An 18713-nucleotide genomic window follows, 5' to 3' on the forward strand; every position below is an offset into this window, starting at 1 on the left:
GCACGAGGCCCCGCCCCCGCCCCCTCCCCCTTTGAATTCGGGGCGCGCGGTGCTGCGCGCTCCCGCCTTGCCCGGCGGCCTCGTGCGCGCGGGGCCCGCATCCCGGCGGGAGCAGCCCGGGAGCCGTGCCGGTGGCGCGTGCAAAGGCCGAGCTGGCCGCGCATGGTGGGCGTTTTCGTCCAACACGGGTCAGAGCCGGCGCGGTCGAGCCCAGCCCCCCGTCCACCCCGGGCCCGCTGCCGAGCCCTCCCGGAGCCGCCCGCGCGCATCTCGGGCCGCGCGCCCTTGCGGGGAAGCCCTTCCGCGCCGCGTGCCTCGCCGCGGCGCCGCGCGCGCGGGTGCGGGCTGCACCGTTTCCGGGCAAGGGCGTCGTAGGGAAGGGCGGACGCGCGTCTGCGCACGCGTCGCGTGCCCGCCGCTTCTGCTCGGCCCCGCCCGCCTGCGCGCCTGCGCCTGCGCCAGCCGCGATTCAAACGGCGGCGGGAACGGCCGGAGCGGCGAGCGTTGCGTTGCCCTGCAGCCCGCCCGCCGGCTCTTCCTCGGCGCGGGACGCGGCCATGGCTGCCCGGGAGGCCCTTGCGACGCCCGCCAAGGCTGCGCGGCGCGGGGAGCACGGTGAGGCCGCGCGCGGGGTCCTGCAGCCTGCCGGGCCGCCGGGAGCTCTTCGGGCGCCGCTCCCCGCTGGGCTCGGCGCGGCTCGGGCGTCGGGCATCCGCGGGGGCGCGTCCGGGGCCGGGGCCGGGGCCGGGGCCGTCCGGGCGAAGCCGGGCCGGCCAGCGGACCAGCCTCTCCCTTTGTCTCCCCGCTGCAGGTCAGGGCCCCCCGTCCGTGGTCATCCCGGCCTCGCCCTTCATGCAGACGCTCGGCTACGGCACCGGCGTCCACGTCTATCTCATGAAGCGGTACGTGGCCTCGCGCGGCGCCGGGAACTCGCCCCGCGGGGCGGGGCAGGGCGCGCGCTCGAGCCGAGGGGCGCCGTGGCTTCGGGAGGGCTCCGCTCGCCGGCTGCCCCGGCTCGGAGCGCTGCGTGGCGCCGTCCTGGCCGGGGGCCCCGCATTCAGGGGCCCCCAGCAGGCAGGGACGCCCGACAGCCGTGCCCGTTTGCCGCAGGTCCCCCAGAGGAACGGCTCGTTCTCCCTGGGCCGTGAAGAAGCTAAACCCCAAATGCGACTCCAGCCGGCAACGTACTTATCAGCAGAGACTGAATGAAGAGGCCCGAATTTTGAAGACTCTTCACCATCCAAACATAGTGGGTACGTTCAAGTGGGAAGATGGGCGGCTCGTTTATCTGAACGGCCCCGGAAGCTTTGCTGAAGGTCTTTATTTTACAGTAAGAACATGGATATTTTAAAACTATGCCAAGAATGCAAAGTGCCCCCCTCCCAGCCAGTTTCAAGACCTTGCTTATCGAGGCTTGAATTATTACTGCAGTGAAACACGGCGGAAGGTAGTTGGATGGGGGATAAATCACATACAAAAAGTAAATGAATATTACGAAGATTTTGTAAAAGCAGTACTGATAGAAAGCAAAGGCTGTAAACCCAATCAAGATTATATGAATTTCTGGAGGGGATATGGGTATAATTGAAGTATATTATTGTTATAGTATGCGCATGATGGTAGTATTGGTCTCCAGGGTGGTGGGTGCACGCTTTCATTTATTTTTTTAAATTATTGTGTTCTTGTTACATTATTATTGTTGCGATTGTTTTTTTTCTGTCTAAAAAAATAAAGGGGGGGAATAAATAGCATGTGTGTTTCCGAAGGGTATCGCGCATTTGCGGAAGCCAGAGACGGGAGCATGTGCCTTGCCATGGAATACGGAGGAGAAAAGTCTCTCAACGACCTCATTGAGGAGAGGCGGGCCGAGCGGCAGGGGCCCCTCCCAGCTGCCACCATCCTCAAGGTCGCCCTGTACATGGCAAGAGGGCTGAAGGTGGGCCACACAGCCCTGGGCAACGCTCGAGGGTGCCTGACCTTGCTTTAGTTGGGACAGCCGGGGGTGGGGGAGAGGGCCTTTTGAAGAGGCAAAACTGGGCCGGGACAGTCCGAGATCCACGGGAGGGTGTGCATTCATAGGTTGCCCTAAGTTGGAGCTGACTGCACGGCACATAAGTGTAAGAGCAAGGCCTGACCGTTGGTGCCGTGTGGGAATCGGGGCCAGGTGGGCATTTCTGAAGAAGGGCGGAGTGGGCCTGGTGAGAGTGGTCCGGGAGCTGTGCTGTACGGAAGACAGCGGGGAGGGGCTGCACTTCCCTGGCTTGGCATTTTCTACTGACCCCCCCCCCTTAATCGCCTTCGAAAACCCTCTGCTGTTCGGCAGTGCTGCCGTAATTCGAACCTGTTCTAACTCCTCGACCTGCCCACCCATCTCTTCCTGCCCTTCCAAAGCTCTGGAGCTCAGGAATTTGAACTTGGGGCTTGTGCCAACATAACCATTTAGAGAAGTGTCTGTCCAAGCGGAGTGCCCCGAGGAATTTAGCAGGGTCCTGAAGGCAGGTGGGCCTTGAACCTGTTCATTCTGCCTCCCTTAGCAGTGCTTGGCACTCCGCAGGGCATTTCCACAAGGTGTTACGTTAAAGCTCACACCTGCTTTGAAATGGCCCCTCTGTCCAGCCTCACTGGGAAGCGGGAGCCTTGCGTTGACCTCCTCCTTGCCTTCCAGTATCTTCACAGCGACAAGAAGCTGCTTCATGGTGACATCAAATCTTCCAATGTTGTTATTAAAGGAGACTTTGAGTCCATAAAGATTTGTGATGTGGGAGTTTCACTGCCTCTGGATGAGAACATGACGGGTAGGTTGCACTGGTGCCCTCCCTTTATTTCTGGGGGCCAAGCAGTCCACATCACCTGCTGCCTCGGCACACCAGGAGGGGGTGGTCCCCTGGGCCTTTACAGGATGCTCGTGCTGTGGCGGCCACCTGCCAGCCGTCCCGGTGAAAGATGCAGGGTCTGTGCAAGAACACAGCTGCCCGGGCTGCGGTCTCTTCCAAGACGAGCCGTGCGGGACAGGGAAAGGTTTGGCTGCAGAGCCACCTGAGGATGAAGAAAGGAGCCGCTTTGCCACGTCGCCTCCAAACCCCCCTCCTTTCAGAAGGGGACGGGGAAAGGAAGCATTTTCAACTGAGCAGCAGGAGGGGCTTATGCCTCCTCATCCTTTCCTGCTTCTGTTCTTGATGCGTACTGCATCCGTACGCTGCCTGGTGGTGGAAGCATCCTGGGCAGGCCACAGCGCGTGGCAAGGCAGATCTGAACTCCATCTCCAGAATAAGCCCACTTGCACGGGGCGCCCTGGATAGCTCCTATAAAGCTGCACGCATCAGGAGCCCCGCTGGTGGGAGGAACCGGCCTTTCCGCTCAGCAGCTGTGCCAGGGCAGACCGGCCCTGGCAGCCCGCCCAGCCGCTGAGGGCCAGAGCTGCTCTTGGCCGCCCTTTTCCATCCGGGTGACTCCCAGCTGCTCTCCTCTTGAGGATGTTTAAATGATTGTTTAACTTTACCGCTCTACAGCTGAAGTGCTCTGGGTGGTTTACAACAATGTGTAATGCAGTACAATCAAACTATGCTACAAAATTTAAAACCCAGTTTGAACAAGTGCAACCAGCTGCACACATTGAGAACCGAGAGCTGTGAGCCGGGTGACTGCGCCCCGCTCGGCTGTTTGAGCTGATTAAACATCCTTGCAAGGTGGACAGTCGTACCTGGCGCTGCAAGGGGAGTAGGGCAGGCCCCGGGGGCGGGGGGAGCTCGTTCTGCACCTGGGCCGCTCCTTCTGAGCTGTGCCTCTTCCCAGTTGTTGCAACGGAGCCCTCCCCCAGAGGCAGAGATCCAGGCCGGAGGCAGCGGCCAGATCCCGACGGCAGCCAGAAGAGGCGCTCTGTCGGGCGCGGTGGTCCCGAGCTGTGTGGGGCGGCCCGTCTTCCCGGTCCTGGCTGCACCATGCCCCGGCTGGCCTGGAGAAGGCGAGGGGCACAGCAGCCCCACCTGGAGCTGGCCATCCCGGCAGGGCCGGGTCCTGAGCTTGAGGATGGGGCGCTGCATCGCCCTGGCCTGTCTGTCCCCATGCAGTGAGTGACCCGGGCGCTGCGTACGTGGGCACGGAGCCCTGGAAGCCCAAGGAAGCTCTGGAGGTCGGTGGGGTGATCACCGACCGGGCGGACATCTTCACGCTGGGCCTCACTCTGTGGGAAATGATGACGCTCTCCGTGCCCCACCTGAACTTGCTTGGAGATGATGATGATGATGGTATGTCTCGTGAGGGCTCCTCTTGGGCCAGCTGAGCAGTGGATGATGGGGTTGACCGTTGGTTGCACTGACCTTGGTCTGCTCCTGGGTGGCAAACTTTCATTGGGGTGAAGCCAGCCGGGCACAGGGCAGCTTTCACGCAGCAGGGGATGCCTCCCCATGCACATGAACATTGCAAGGGAAATTTTGATTATTTTGTATAAAGTGTATCTTGAAGCAACCTGCAGCATGCTGCTCCTGTTGCAGAACACCCCTCCCTACCTTGGTATCCCCTTAACCCCAGTCCTGATGCGACGGGGAAGCTAGGCATGTGAGGTACGTGCCTTTGTTCCAGCTCTGGGAAGTGGCTCCTTCTAACCCACTGTGCTGTGTTCCCAGAAGCTTCTTTCGACGAGGACGACTTCGACGAGGACGCCTACTATGCGGCCCTTGGGACTCGGCCACCCCTCAACATGGAGGAGCTGGGCCCCTCGTACCAAAGGGTCATTGAGCTTTTCTCTCTCTGCACCATGGAAGATCCAAGGAAGCGCCCTGCCGCTGCCCAGATAGTGGCTGTCCTGGAAGCGGAGGGGCTTGCCCAGTGAGTCCGGCAAAAAAGCTCCACAAATGGCCTGAGAAGAGAGAGCGACTGTATTGCATGAGAATGTAACATTTTCAGGTTTCCATAATTATAATTAGAACTGGAACTAGAACCATGTTCCACTTTTTAACCATTTAGAAGGTGCAAACCAGAAATGACTGGTTCAGATAGATTGTTTCACGACTTGTCTTCAGTGGTATCTTTTTTTCCTCCTGACCTGCGGATAAGCCGACGTTGACAGAGGGGTCTTGGGTAGACGAGTGCTGCAGCAATATATGTAGAGAGCACCATTGTAGCTTGTCCCCCACCTCTGCTTCTTTGCATTTGAGTTCCGGTTCAGGTGTGTGTGTGACTCACAGATTATTAGCACTTGCGGTAAGGTGTGATCACCAGCAGTTGGTTGTGGGAAGAGCCTTCCTGGTCAATTGGTGGGCGTGGCTCTCGTTCACTGGGTGTCCTGCAAAGTTCAGTCTCCTTTTGGGAAAGTGGCTGGCTTGTTTTCCTGGGACCCTTCTCTGTCCAGAGGCAGCAGGTTGCTGCCGGTGCTTGTTTCTGATCTTTTAAACTCATTTCTTAATTGTCCGTCTGGGATTTCTCTGGGACTGCCCCATTCACTGAAAAAGAACACGCTTTGCCAACTACTGTTAGTGTTCCTCCGTCAGTCTCTGAGAGGACAGGCCAGTAGGACCTGCTACAAAGACTGGAAAGTCAGCTTTAACTTTTATTAAGACTATGTTGCAGAGATGTATAAATTAGCAATTAAAACATACTTGCTCCATTTGTGGTTTCTCTGATTTCTGTCCTAAACTGATTTTTTCAAGGGACTACAAAAGAGGATTTTCTAGGAAGAATGAGGCAGGGGACCAGTTCTGCAGTTCCCTTGTTCACATGCATGTGGAACAGGAACCTGTTCTCCAGCACAGGGACCTGTTGGGCGGCTTCCTTTGTGGCCCTGCTCTGGTGTGTGTGTCTTCGCTAGTCAGCCGTGTCACATATATAAGATAAAGATTTCCACTTGCATGTCAGCTTCTGGCTTTCATACTTCTAAAAATACATTCTATATCATGGGTTATTTCTCCATGAATGTTAGAAGCCGGAAATGCACCAAACAGTCGGGGTGTTGCAGGTGTAGCTGATCGTGTTTTTCACACTAAGGAAAGCATAACCATGGCAAGTCTCCACATCTGCCTGCATCCGCAGCTCTGTCCATGGAAAGGGTTGCTCAGCACATGCGCGTCTGGAATCGACCTTTGCCTGGTATGACGATCACAGACGTCTGTCTGGGAAGCTGGTAGCTACTGGGGGAGATGCTTGCTAAGAGCCCCGCTGGACCAGGTCAAGGGCCCACCCAGTGGGGTTTGCACAGGGGCCAACCCGCTGTCCCCTGGGGGAGCCCGCAGGCAAGGTGTGAGTGGAGGGGCACCCCCCCGAGCTTCTGGGCTGCGAAGGCTCAGAGCTGTGTGGCCCACTAGCAGGGGAGCAGAGGGCTTTGGGGACACGTTGCCATCCAGACCTTTCTCCCAGGAAATCGCCGGACCCCCACTTTGCATCTGGAGTGGTGGTGGCCACTTGTGGAAGCAAATTCCAGAGTTCGGTTCTGTGCCATGCAGAGAATCCTTCCGGAATCTCCCACCCAACAGCTTCAGGGAGGGACCCTTTGGGTTCTAGTATTATGGGAGAGGGTGGGAGCAGTCTCCCCTCTCTACAACATGCATAATTTTCTGCCCCCTCTATCAGGGCTCCCCTTCTTCCCTTTTTACTCACAAGGAATTATTCTACCCCCTTGATAGTTTTGTCTTTTTCTTCACCCTTTCAACCTGTACAATAGCCTTTTTATATGCAGCGACTGGAATTGTACACAGTATTCTGAGTAAGGGTGTGCCAAAGATTTGTGTAAGGGGAGTATTTTCAGTTGTCTTCTAATAGGGACTTGTCTTTTTCACAGCCTCTGTGGCCACAGGATTTTCATCCAGCTGCCAGGCTTTCTTGCCAGTCACTGCTGGCTAAGATCCCATCAGCCGATAGTTGAAGTAGGAATTTTTTGCCCCAGCGTGTCACCGAACTGTTTGCCGTTCTGATGCTTGCTGTCCCATTTGACTTTTTCAACTAATCCCAATTTTTTAAAAAGCATTTCCCCTTTTGAAATCAAACGGGACAGGTGGATTCGTTTGGCAATTGTGCTGACAGTACAGATGCTGAATCTACCCACCTTGTGGTTCCTGTTCCCAAATGAGTTCCACTGACTCACCCATTTCAGCAGCTCTAGACTGAGCTAGTTCTGGGGCTGGACAAGGAAGCAGGAGCTTCCCACTAGAGTAGCATGTGCCCCCCCGTCCCGTCCCGTCCCGTCCCCCAGAGGTGGGATTGTGGCTGATTGAATACTATTTTCTCTCCTGATGCAAGAGCTGAACATGACCTTGAGATGAAGGAAAAACCAGGGACGCATCCAAATAAGACAGCAGTCACAAAGAGTAACTTGCGAGCAGGCAGGAGAGTTACTCTCCCTCCTGAGGAAGGCGGGGCCAATCGGAGCACTGCTTGCTTGGCTTCCTGCCCAGGAGCACCAGCCCGGAGTAGGGGCTGCGCCAAGGGCATCGAGCCCTCGGGTCCCCCTCCCCCGCAGGTGCAGGGCTTCAGCTCACTCCGCCCCACTCGGACGGCTATCCTGTTCCCCTCGAACGTCGCCAAGGTGGGAGGGCCCCCCACCTCTCCAGGCAATGGGTTCCACTGCCGTATTGTTCTGGAATGCAACGGGCTCCCAAGGAGATGGGTGAGGCCCCATCCGTGAGGCTGTTCAATGAAGGATTGGACCACCACTTGTTGGGGATTAACGAGCGGAGCCTGGGCTCAGACGAGACGGCTCGGGAGGCCCCTTCTGACGCGCGCGGTTTCTGTGAAACTTCTCTTTATCTTGCCTGAACCTGGGTTGTCACGACTTGATTACTCCATGTCCTACACTATGTGAGAAGAGATCTTGACCTTCCTCTTTCTGACAGCCCTTCAGGTACTTATATCATGTCTCCATCCCACCCCACAAGCCATGTCTTCTCAAGGCAAAGCTCTATTTCCTTTATAAGAGATCAGGAAGGAAAAAGCACCATGAGCTGAAGGCATCGAGTGCCCTGTGGTGGCATGGTTAACGCCACTGGATCCGATCCTTTCCATATGGTTTGTGATTTGTGAGTGGCTTTGTGTTTTGGTAACCAAATGCGAATGGTAACACATATGGTTAAAAATTGTATGTCATAGTTTTGAGTGATCTCCCTCAGGCTAAAATAGAAATTTGCAATATTGTCTTTTCTCTGCATCCCAGGAATGAAGGCATCAGTCCTTATTATGATATTAGGAGGGTGAGTACCTGGATTTATAGGATTTTAAATCTTTTAAGCCGAGATGCACCGGGTTCTAATATTTTTGTTGTATAATTGTTATATTTGTATATTTTGTTTTTGTTGTGAGCCACCCCGAGGCTTTGCTGCGATGGGGGCGGCATAAAAATGCTTTAAATAAATAAATAAATGTGCAAGGGCAGAGCATGGATGCATTTTAAAGGGTCTCGCCATTCTGAAGCGGACATGTCTGCACAGAGACAGAACCCAAAGAGGATGAAATAGGAAATCAAGCAGCAAGCAGCCGCTTTTCACTACAACTTGGTTACATCTGTTGAAATCAAAGTTGCCCTTTGGGCTGGGCCAGCTTGGCTGCAGTAACTGCTTAAATATGCTCAGAGGAGGAATAAATACAACAGACTAAAATACAATATTTATTCAAACAGGTTTGGACTATTTAGTGCAAGAATCGCGGTGGTTTGCAGACAAAGTCAATGCAGCTTCCAGCTCGTCAGGCCACAAAACTCGCCTCAGTACTGAGCATCCACCAACAGGCGTAAGAATAAGTGAACAGGTTCCCAGCAGCATTACACACCCCACACTCAAACTTTTTCTATTTTGTGAAGCAGCCCAGTACATGGTCTTTCAGAACAATTAAGGTATTTCAGCTCAGAGAATTTTCCCCCCAGATCCGGCTGCTAAACTTATCTGTGGGCAAACAGGAGATCTGCCAGCAATACAAAAATGGGAAACATTGCTGGCTAAAGCAGATATTAGCCATAGCGAGAGACTACAAACACCTCTTCTCTTTAGTACTTGCAATCTAGCAGCTTGCAACCAACCACAGGAATTTCAACTCGCAGAATTAAACTTTTTACACCAACATAAATTTAGTCTGATTCCATTCCTAATTTGCATTACAACAGTAAAATGAAGAGAATACAAGAGAATTGTAACCTTTTTTTAAGGATTAGAAGAGATGAGCTCTCACTGATTCCACTCAACGCCACCATGCAGCAGTACAGAAAGAGTTTTAACTGATGAAATTATAAACAAGAAAGTTGGGAGTTTTACAATATTTGGTTGCAAATACCTTTCCATCTGGTGTGGGATCAGAAAAGGCGATTTCACTGGTACTTAGGCAAGAGCCAAACAAGAATGTACGCCTGGAACAGAAAATAGAGGCTGTCAAGATCGACCAAAGATCCAGCCCTCTTTTTGTACTTAGTAAATTTACTAAGTTTGGAGCCATCCCATTTAAATTTGTTAAAATGAAGAAAGCCTGTGAGGAATGCCCCCTCTCTCCTTCCTGTGTATGTCTAATCAAGTGTGGTGATAAATACATCAAGTATTTAAAAGAAATGGCTCCTTTTACAAAGTACCCTGTACTTTTTGACCCAGAACAGAGAGCAATTAAGTACTTAGTGTCCAGAACAAGAGGTCCCAAGCTTTTCCGTTAGCATTTCTATGCCCTGAAGAGTTGCCGGGGGGGGGGGGGGGGGGGGGGGGGTGTCGGTCATGCAAATCCAGGACTCGACACTGCTGTACATGGTCTGTATGTGAGGACAAGTTTTTCCCTATAAGACCCTGGAGTATTACTATTAAACCACGCTGAAAAAAGCTGTGCCTAAGAACAAGAGTTGTAGGCTATTGCAGGTCAAAGGAACTGCTGAATCCGCACACTTCCTCACCTGAGCACGTCCACCAGGCGACTCGCAATGCGCTTTCTCCGCATCAGGCTGAACACCCAGATCCGGCTGACCCCGCAAAACACCCTCTCCGGCGTCGCTGAGCAGCACCAGGCACGCTGATGCTCCAGGCTGTTCTTAGTGGGAGACTCCAGCAGCGCCGCCGGCTCTGAGAGCACTCGGAACGCCTGGCGAAATGAGGCGAGACACAGATGGGCAAGGAAGCAACAGCGCGCCTCTGCCAAACGCGGACGTACAGGACATGATGTGTCACGCGATATGAGTTCGAACAGGCTTGGCCTAACGTTCACTGGGGCAAGAATTGCAGTGCTTTGCGGGCACAGCCAGTGTGGCTTCTGGGCTCACATCCAGCAACACGGCAAAGGCTTCAGAGGGGGGACTGAAAGAAATGGGCATGTTTAGCCTGGAGAAGAGAAGACTGAGGGGAGTTAGGAGAGCATGCTCACAAGGACCTGACAGGTTGTCACAAAGAGGAAGGCCAGGGCTGCTTCTCGATCATCCCAGAGTGCAGCACAGGAAATAATAGGCTCAAGTTACAGGAAGCCAGATTCTGGCTGGACATCAGGAAAAAAATTCCTGCCGGTTAGTGCAGTACAGCAAAAGAGCCAATGACCCAGAGCGGCTGTGGGCTCTCCCAAATGAGAGGTATTCTAGATGCAGCTAGACAGACATCCGTGGGTTGGTTTAACTTGAGCAGCGGGGTGGACCTGATGGTCGTCTTGGCCCCTTCCACCTCTACTATTCTATGATAAAAGGGCAAGGTCCCGAGGCCAAGAAGTGCTTTCAGTTCAATGGAACTACCAGCAGATCTGGTTCTTAGAAGTAAAGCCGGTGGCCTCATTCAGGTCATGATACTGCTCCATGACTGGATTGCTCACATTTTGCAAAATCACGAGCGCCTCCACGAGGAAGCTCTTGGAAAAAGGGTATGAATTGAACTGAATTTCCACTCTACACCAAAAGTTACTCACCTGCCTGACTGGCTCAGCAATTAAACAGCCAACTATCTTCTTTTCATTAGAGACAAAAAGGTATGTTCGGGTCTGGCTTGGACAGGCCAATGCCCCTTGTTTAAATCCCAGTTCATTATCTACAAGTTTCCGTACTTCTTCAACCTTTGAAATAAGAAGGGGACACACTAAACTCTGCAATTAAATCAGATTAAACTATGCCAACTAGTTTATAGCAGTGGTTCAAAACAATAGATACGTCACTGGTTGACGGAACATTTGGTTGTACGACCGCAGTAAACCTTGAGTAAATCCTAAGCAGCCTTCATGTTTTGGAGCTTGAGGCCTTTGGTAACACCACAAAATACATGACTGGAAAATTGTTCTAAAAACCAACAACTCTATTTTATTAGAAAAGCAGTATTTTAAAAATTCAAACCAAATTTATTCCATTCAACTGTCAAACCAAAGGAAATTAGTTAAAATCTAAATGGTCAGATGGGAGGCCAATTTTCCTAGAAAATAAAATCTTTAAAAATGGTGAAACTTCTACGTCTAACAGATCTTTACACAACTACTAGCAATATTTTGTGCACAAGGAAAAGTTTACTGAAAATAGAAAAATTTTGGATTGTTTTTGGAAGAAGCTTTGAGACAAACAAAAACAGAATAACTTCACATCAGGATAAGCTAGGTTAGGAAAAAACCCTCCGCCTTCCCACCTTCTTGATGGCATATTTTGGATCATTTTGCAGGATCAAGAGGACCTTCCCATCCCAAAATTCTGCAACCACATGTTCGTTCTTCCAGCTCTACAAGGAGAAGAAAAAGAGGAAAACAAATGAAGAGTTGCAAGTGCAGAGTCGGAAGCCAGTGAAGAGAGTTAGAATAAATGACCACTCGGTATTTTCAGCTTCCAGTTTCCTAGAAATTCCCAATTCTTGTGTTTGCATTTCTGGCAATATTGTCTAAAACAAGGTAGCTCGTAAAAGATAAGGAAGCGAATGCAGCTTTTCTCCTACCACGTATTTTATTCCCTCAAGAAGCCTCTGGTGGTGCTGCACGTGGTGCCCTTCGTCCTCGGGGTTGGCGGCTGAGTAGACCATGCCGCAGGATTTACAGGCAGTGGCGCCAAAGTGTTTCTGCCCAGCATCCTGTCAGGACAAAGTGTGTGAGCACGGGATGTTGTTCATGCCAGAGTGAAGGCGTCGGGAAAGAGCAGCCGGTTACCAGAAGGGCTCATGAGAAAAGCCCAGTTTCTGACAGCAAAAACGTGGGCCCGGGCCCTGGCCCAGTAACTGGCACACGCCTTTCAACTGCAGGGCAGCACGGACGGCTCCGCGGCATTCACAGAAATATACTCACAATGGCCATCTGATCTTTCAAGCTCCTGCTCAGTTCTCTCGCCTTCTTGCTGACTCGCTGCACGGCAGGGAGTTTCTCTGCTGCAGAGCCAGGCCCCACGAGTGACAGCTGCTCGTCTCGGAGACCCCATGCCCTGAAAGATTGTATCTGCATCTCACCAACACGGCTGCAGAGAGATGGCGGGGACATGGCTTAGGCCCCGTTCAGCTAACCATTCCACATAAGCCAGCAGGACCTCACGGCAGGGCTGCTGGTTACCTACCCCCCTCCCAAAAGGAAGCCCCCACCCCCCATGCTCCGTTTCCCACCAAGGCCTGTTGCGGCTCCTTGCTGCCGTCGGAGCAGAATTCCCAGGGCAAGTCGTAGACCACGCAATTCTGACCGTTACAAGGAAGAGGTCGTAACCCCCAGAGCGTCACACCGAGAGGCCTCCTCTTCTTGTATGCTATTGCTGCAGAATCCCAGATTCATGTTTCAGATCGCCCTTCTTCCATTACTTAAGCGCCATCGAGTTGTCTCTGACTGAGGACCCTAGGACTGGGAGCCCTCCAGCACGTCCCACCCAACACCCCCGCCCAGCTCGGGGAAACTCCAGGCGTGGCTTCCCTAAGGGAGTCAATGCATCTTCTCTTGGGTCTCCCCGCTCCTCCTCCTCTGACTTTCCCCTGGCATTATCGGCGTCTTCCAGGGGTTTTGCTTTCTCATGATGTGCCCAAAGAATGACGGCCTCAGTTTTGTCACATTTGCTTCTAAGGAAAGTGGCACCTTAACTTGATCTAAGATCCACACCTTCATCTTTTTGGAGGCTCCAGGATATTTGCAAAGCTCTCCTCCAGCACCAGCTTGCAAGCAAATCAACAGCATGCAAGATTTTGGCTTTGATCTCCAGTGAGGCATCCTTACACTTGATTATTTTTTCTAGGTTTGCATTGCTATCCTTCCAAGTCAAATTCCTTGGCTGCAGGTTACATTTGAATTGAACCAAGATATGCAAAATCAGTTTTAGTTTCCTCATTGCTGACATTAAAGCTGTGTAATTCTTATATAGTCAACCTTCTAGTATTTTTTATGTCATTGTCTTCATTATTTTTAACATTAAAACTATTTGTAGCCTGCCATTAATGGAAACCTCTTCCAAAGCAGCTTCCAAAACGTAAGATAAACATTAGTCGCAATAATATAGTCATACACAAAAGCAGCTGAACATAGAAATGGAGTGAGTCAGAAGGGACCTCCCAGGCCATCTAGTCTGACCCCCGGCACCCGCCTGAATGTGGGGAACATTTGCGAAAATCATCGCAGTGCAGCTTCCCATAAACCTGAGGGAAGGTCAGCGAAAACGGCACTGAACATTGCTGTCCATCTGCACACCTCTGAGTCAGCAGGACCCACTTCACGCTCTTGTGGTCTTAAGCCACCTGAGCTGGTTTGCTCCAGTCAGTACACAACTGACTGATCCTGCCTCATCTTGGAAGCTAAGCAGGGTCAGGCCTGGGCAGAAGCGGGATGGGCGACTTGAGGGTATGATTCTATGATTATTGCTGTCAACTGCCTAGAGAGCTTTGGCTATGAGCAGTATAAAAATGTAATAACAACACATTGCGTAGGGAATAGTGACGTTTCTCACATCTTTCTTGCATCTTTCAAGTCCTCCCAAGTCCAAAGACATGACACAGGCAACCCCTAGCATCCTTCAGCCGACAGAGGTCACCTGGACCCACACCCCAAATCATTACCCACATAAGGACACGAGCCCTCAGTAAGGGAGGCAGCCTGAATTGCTATACCTGCGCCAGGGCTAATAAGATGGAAAGCCTTACGCTGCTTTTTAGTTGAGAATCAGATACTGGGAAAAGCAAAGCCTTGGTACAGCAAGGTATATGTGTATGCAGCAAGACTCTTCCCATTTCCATATGATATGAGGCTTCGGCAACCTTAAAACCAGCAGAAAAAGAGGTTGACAAGGAAAAACACCTCGCTTGGGAAAAAAATCGCTTCACCTTCGTTACAGCATCACTTGTGAAAAACAGAACAAGAACGGCGTACCTTTTTTTGTTGCTGGGAGCACCGCTGAATAAAGGATGGATGTTGTCTGTCAAAGATGGCACTGGAGAGAAAAGAACATGAGATTGCTGTCCCCCATTCTAGTTATTTTTGTTATCTATGATGCAGCCAAGGGCTCAGCAGCATGGAAAACACCCTCCAATCAACAGTGGGTTAAGGATCGAGAGCACATTGCTCCCCAAGTTCTTCATTCCAGCATCCCAATGTCCCTGCACATGCTCTAATTTCCAAACAGCTCTGACATTGCTTAAGCTCACCTTTGATAGTTTCACCAGAAAGCTTCCGCAAAGAATAATTCTTACCCCTATTTCTGGGCGATCTCTTGGAGAAGTCTTCAGATCCCTGCAAAAAGACAAAAGCAATTCTAGCAAAGCATTTTCACTGGATCGCTTTTGATGTCGATTCCATGGCATGGTCTGAAGATGCGGCGATTTGTGGAAGTTTGGGTGAATGCCAGATGGGAACACCAAGAAACTCTGTCCACTGCCTTGAACTCCATGCAAGAAAGGTGGGATATGAAGGAAATAGAAGAAATTCCTGTATTTAGTCTCGCTTTACTAGTAGCTTAAATAGTAGGCCAACGTGCGTGATTCATCTTGGCGTGCCGTGAACAGACTGCCGGCTGGTGCAGGCGGCCCCTTTGGTCCACCTTGTCCCTCCAGGTTGCAACAGCAGGTAAGAAACAGGAAGTGGCAGCTTCGCACCGAATGAGCCAGGTCACGAGCAGGAAGGCGTCACTTCCTGGTTCTCGCTCACATGGACAGACAGTGTGCACCTACTTATTTGTATGTGCTGCAGACACATACATGTTGTCATATTGAACAAGACAAAGCATCCAGATCAGTACATCAGTGGCTGTAGGTTGTATTCAGTGCTGTCGGATCTGTCGGGCTCTTTGATCTATCCATCATTTCTGTGAAGAGAATGGGCCAATTTGCACCAATTCCAGCTTCCTCCTGGAACCCCTCCACCACCTTTCCATCTTCTGCAAGGTCCATTATCCCCTCATAGAAAAAATGCTTAGGGCCTGCAAACTGAAGGGGGGAATAGGCAAACATCCCTCTGTTCACAAAAGGTTCCACTGGATCAGAGCCTTTCTTGAGTCACATTATACTCTGCTCCTGGATACAATTCCCTGTCTGCAAGCTCTGCAAGGCCACCAGCCGGGCTACTTGGAAAAGCAAGCAGACTGGTCTTGGTATTCAAAAGCTGCCAATTAATCCCGTGTTTCCCCATGTTAACAGGATAGGGTGACAATGATCCCTTAGCTGTTACCAGTAGGATTCCTTGGGGAAGAGCCCCGGGGGGGGGGGGGTCCCGTTACTCAGTCAGCCATTTCCCTTGACTGAGAGAAGAACCAAAACTTCCAGGTCCAGCTCTAGCCTAGGCCTGTAAGAAAAGCGGGACATGCACTCCCAGAAAAAAGGACATATGCTTCTTGGTCACCATTATACAGCCCCATCAGACTAGACTAGTCTAGTCAGGCTCAGGCTAACTGAAAAGTCTAGGGTGGGGGGCACGTGGTCCAGCAATGAGCTGAGGCTCCATGACCCCTGCAGAGTCACAAAACACCTGCCTAAATTAGATCAAAAACTATTGGTGCCAGACTAAGGCAGGCTGCAACAGGGAGCACCTGCACTTAGTGCTGGCCCTTCTCCAGCCAGAATGTGAAATACTGGCGACAGCACTTAAAGCCCTGAATGTTGAGACCCTCGTGCTTTTCCGAACCACCTTCTCTCTCATACAAACCTGTCTGAACACTGCAGTCATTTTCAAAGAACCCCTTTGCCAGTAAATGTGCGGTGATTCCAGCAAGGACATTTCAGGCAGATGGTCTCAAGTGCAAGACCTTTCCAGAAGCTTGTCCGAAGCTAGGCTTAATGTCATAGAATCATAGAATAGTGGAGTTGGAAGGGGCCAGGAAGGCCATCTAGTCCACCCCCCCCCCACTGGTGCAGGACACCAGGTCACACCACCCCACTCGGGTGGCTGCCCAGTCTCTTTCTGAACGTCTCCAGTGTGGGAGAGCCCCCCACCTCTCCAGGCAGCTGGTTCCACTGCTGTATTGCTGACAGTGAGGAAGCTTTTCCTCATGTCCAGCCTGGATCTGGGTTGTCGCACCTAGGTCTTGGTGTTTATGCCGTTTATTTAAAATAAAAGGTGCTGTAATTTTTTAAGTAAATAAATGACAATACACTGTCCTTGATATCTGAAAAAGCTACAAGTTACTCCAGTATCCTTAATCAGCAGATGAAAATCTGAAAAACATCAGTACAAGAACTTTAACACGCTAACAATCATACAGCAACGGTATTAACCTGTTCACACACAGTATATTGTAATATCCAATATCCCTTGAAAATAGAAAACCTTGTCCACAAATCGATGGGTTAAAAACTGGTAACAGAATTCAAATTGAGAGGAAACTCAAAGACAATATAATCCAACTAATGCTAAATGCAAGAGGTGCAAGGCCTCAGTGGTCCAACCGATGGCCTTCCTGACTCTGCATAAATACCTCCACTGAGGGAAAATCTTAGTATACAGTACACACGTTAGCAGCTTACGCCAGTTTTACACACCTGGGTCCCAGCATCCATTTCCTTCTGAGTCAGCCCTTTTGAGCAGCCCACAGGAGTTTCTAGGAGCCTAGTATTCAGTTCACACACCATCTCTCTTTTCTGGCTGGCATTCTGGCTCAGTTTTTCACCATCCTCCGTGTGATCACAAGTTTCCTCTTGCAGAAGAGCATGTTCTTCCCTACCAGCCTCATTCATGCTGCTTTCGGGGAGCACGCGAAGGTCAGTGTGAGTCAGAGGCCTGTCCTGCATCTCTTTTTCTGGAGGCTTGCTGACAGAGGAGAGGGATGGTGGAGATGAAGGCACCTTCTTGGATGCACAGTGCCATTTCTTTCTGGTGGCAAAGAACGCTGCCCCCGTTTGGAGTTTCAGTGCAGGTTTGAATTTCATGCTTAGGACTCTGAAAGGAGCATCCATTTTCTTTTCAATAGTGCAATTAACACGCTCCTTCTGTTCAACAGCCTTGGGAGGGGCAGCCTCCACACGGGCCTTTTTGGTATTTCTTGGCAAAGTTTTGAGCTGCCTGGAAGAAGGTGGGCGCTTGGCTGCTTTTGAGTTTGGATTCCTGGCTGTCAAAACCTTCACCTGGGCTACTTCTGTCTTATTAGCAATAGGTAGGTTTCCATCATCATTACATGGACTAAGAGGAAGGCTTTCATTTGCCAGCTTCCTTTCCAGCAAGTTTTGGAATTGCTTCGCTTTGCTATAAAAGGAGCTGGTGGGCACAATCGAACTGTATGTGGCACCAGACTCTGGGGACATTCCCTGTGGGAATGCTCTTTGTATTCCCTTTGGCACATTAGCTGTCTGTAGTGGAGAAGTGTGAAGTTTCTGTGATTTGGTTGACTTTTGTGGAGAATGTTGGTTTTCTTTGCCTTCATCTTGGAAGTTTGATGTTTGCTTTATTGGAGATATAAAACTGTGATGCGCAAGTACTTTATCTGCAGGCAACTTCTCAGTGAATTCCATCATCAGTTTTTTCACCGGATTCCCATATGCAAACCGCAAGCTATAAACAATCAAGTTAATATTTCACTGTTTACTTACTTCAGAATGAAGTTTCTTTTCTGTGTTCAAACTGTTTAGAAGGTAGCTCATTATTCTACCACTTCTGAAACTAGGACTGTCTTAATGGATGCAGAACTACAGCTGAGAACACTGTTGTCCTTTTAAATTGGAAACAAATGAGAAACTCACTACTCTATTGACCCTGAGGTAGCTCAACATTGCCCTGTTAAACAGGGGAAAGAGGAAAAGCTTATCCTTGCCGCCTATAATTCTAGATCAGTTGTATGCAGTTGATGAAGCATGATTTCATAGCAATTCTATTCCATTGCATTCCAGTATGAAAAGCTTTCCCCACCTATGTCACCCGTGGCTTTTTCCTGCTTCTCAGCAGCTGCAAATAGCAGTCTTCCTAACGCAAGAGAAATTCAAAAAGTTGATCGTTTGTGAAAGCCTCACCCATCAGAGCTGCGTTTCCTTTTCCGTGGAGTAAGAGCTGCCATGGCCTGAGCGGAGCACCTGCAAACCAGCGCCGTTGTTATTAAAGCGCCCCCGCGGCCGCTCCTCCTGCGAGGACCCCAAGTCGGCTCCCACGACCCTTTCCTCCCCGCGGCGGGATCCTGGCCGACGAACGAGGCCACGAGGGGAGCCGCGCTGCCAGCGGGGCTGCGCAGGCAGGTGGGAAGGACCCACGGCCGGGCCGGCTTCCCACGTTCCCGCTCCCCGCGCCCGCGGGAGCCAGGGCCTCGCCCGCCCGCCCGCGTCCCCCGGCCGAGGCCTCTCCCTGGGCGGCGGCGGCGGCGGCGGCGGCGGGGGGTCGCGCAAGCGGCTGCCCGACCTCAGGCCCGCCCCCGCCGGCCGAGCGGAGCCGCGTCCCCGGAGGCCCGC

At 51.5% G+C, this 18713-nt stretch overlaps 2 protein-coding genes across 4 annotated transcripts; one reads left to right on the top strand and one right to left on the bottom strand.

Annotated features, from left to right (window-relative positions):
* The first annotated feature begins 544 nt into the window (after positions 1 to 544).
* On the top strand, positions 545 to 5602 carry PBK (PDZ binding kinase). Of its 2 annotated transcripts, none has more exons than XM_044421117.1 (7): positions 545 to 615; positions 812 to 902; positions 1111 to 1253; positions 1767 to 1936; positions 2666 to 2795; positions 4068 to 4244; positions 4623 to 5602. In XM_044421117.1, exons 1-7 carry the CDS (start codon positions 558 to 560, stop codon positions 4826 to 4828), a joined length of 975 nt encoding a protein of 324 aa, XP_044277052.1. In that variant the 5' UTR covers positions 545 to 557; the 3' UTR covers positions 4829 to 5602. The 2 variants fall into 2 exon arrangements, with proteins under 2 accessions (XP_044277052.1, XP_044277053.1); XM_044421118.1 differs by having other exon boundaries at positions 4626 to 5602.
* A 2962-nt stretch (positions 5603 to 8564) lies between these two features.
* On the bottom strand, positions 8565 to 18354 carry ESCO2 (establishment of sister chromatid cohesion N-acetyltransferase 2). 2 transcript variants are annotated; one of them, XM_044421116.1, is made up of 10 exons: positions 18285 to 18354; positions 16824 to 17829; positions 14544 to 14583; positions 14224 to 14284; positions 12178 to 12343; positions 11835 to 11966; positions 11535 to 11624; positions 10834 to 10977; positions 9845 to 10029; positions 8565 to 9319 (listed from the first exon to the last, which is right to left on the bottom strand). In XM_044421116.1, the coding sequence occupies exons 1-10, from the start codon at positions 18326 to 18328 to the stop codon at positions 9187 to 9189; spliced, it is 2001 nt and encodes a 666-aa protein (XP_044277051.1). In that variant the 5' UTR covers positions 18329 to 18354; the 3' UTR covers positions 8565 to 9186. The 2 variants fall into 2 exon arrangements, with proteins under 2 accessions (XP_044277051.1, XP_044277050.1); XM_044421115.1 differs by having other exon boundaries at positions 14499 to 14583.
* Between the last annotated feature and the right edge of the window lie 359 nt (positions 18355 to 18713).

This window comes from Varanus komodoensis, unplaced genomic scaffold (assembly GCF_004798865.1).
Source record: "Varanus komodoensis strain SLA01 unplaced genomic scaffold, ASM479886v1 scaffold114, whole genome shotgun sequence".
Lineage (NCBI taxonomy): Eukaryota > Metazoa > Chordata > Lepidosauria > Squamata > Varanidae > Varanus > Varanus komodoensis.

Excerpts from the sequence above, each read along its gene's own strand:
- ESCO2 (XM_044421115.1), bottom strand. The coding sequence starts at position 18,328 with ATGGCAGCTCTTACTCCACGGAAAAGGAAACGCAGCTCTGATGG. Across the intron at positions 17,830-18,284 it reads AGGAAACGCAGCTCTGATGG|CTTGCGGTTTGCATATGGGA; the intron begins GTGAGGCTTTCA and ends GATTGTTTATAG. Across the intron at positions 10,030-10,833 it reads TTGCTGAGCCAGTCAGGCAG|GCGTTCCGAGTGCTCTCAGA; the intron begins GTGAGTAACTTT and ends TCATTTCGCCAG.
- PBK (XM_044421117.1), top strand. The coding sequence starts at position 558 with ATGGCTGCCCGGGAGGCCCTTGCGACGCCCGCCAAGGCTGCGCGGCGC. Across the intron at positions 1,254-1,766 it reads TCACCATCCAAACATAGTGG|GGTATCGCGCATTTGCGGAA; the intron begins GTACGTTCAAGT and ends GTGTTTCCGAAG. Across the intron at positions 4,245-4,622 it reads TGGAGATGATGATGATGATG|AAGCTTCTTTCGACGAGGAC; the intron begins GTATGTCTCGTG and ends CTGTGTTCCCAG.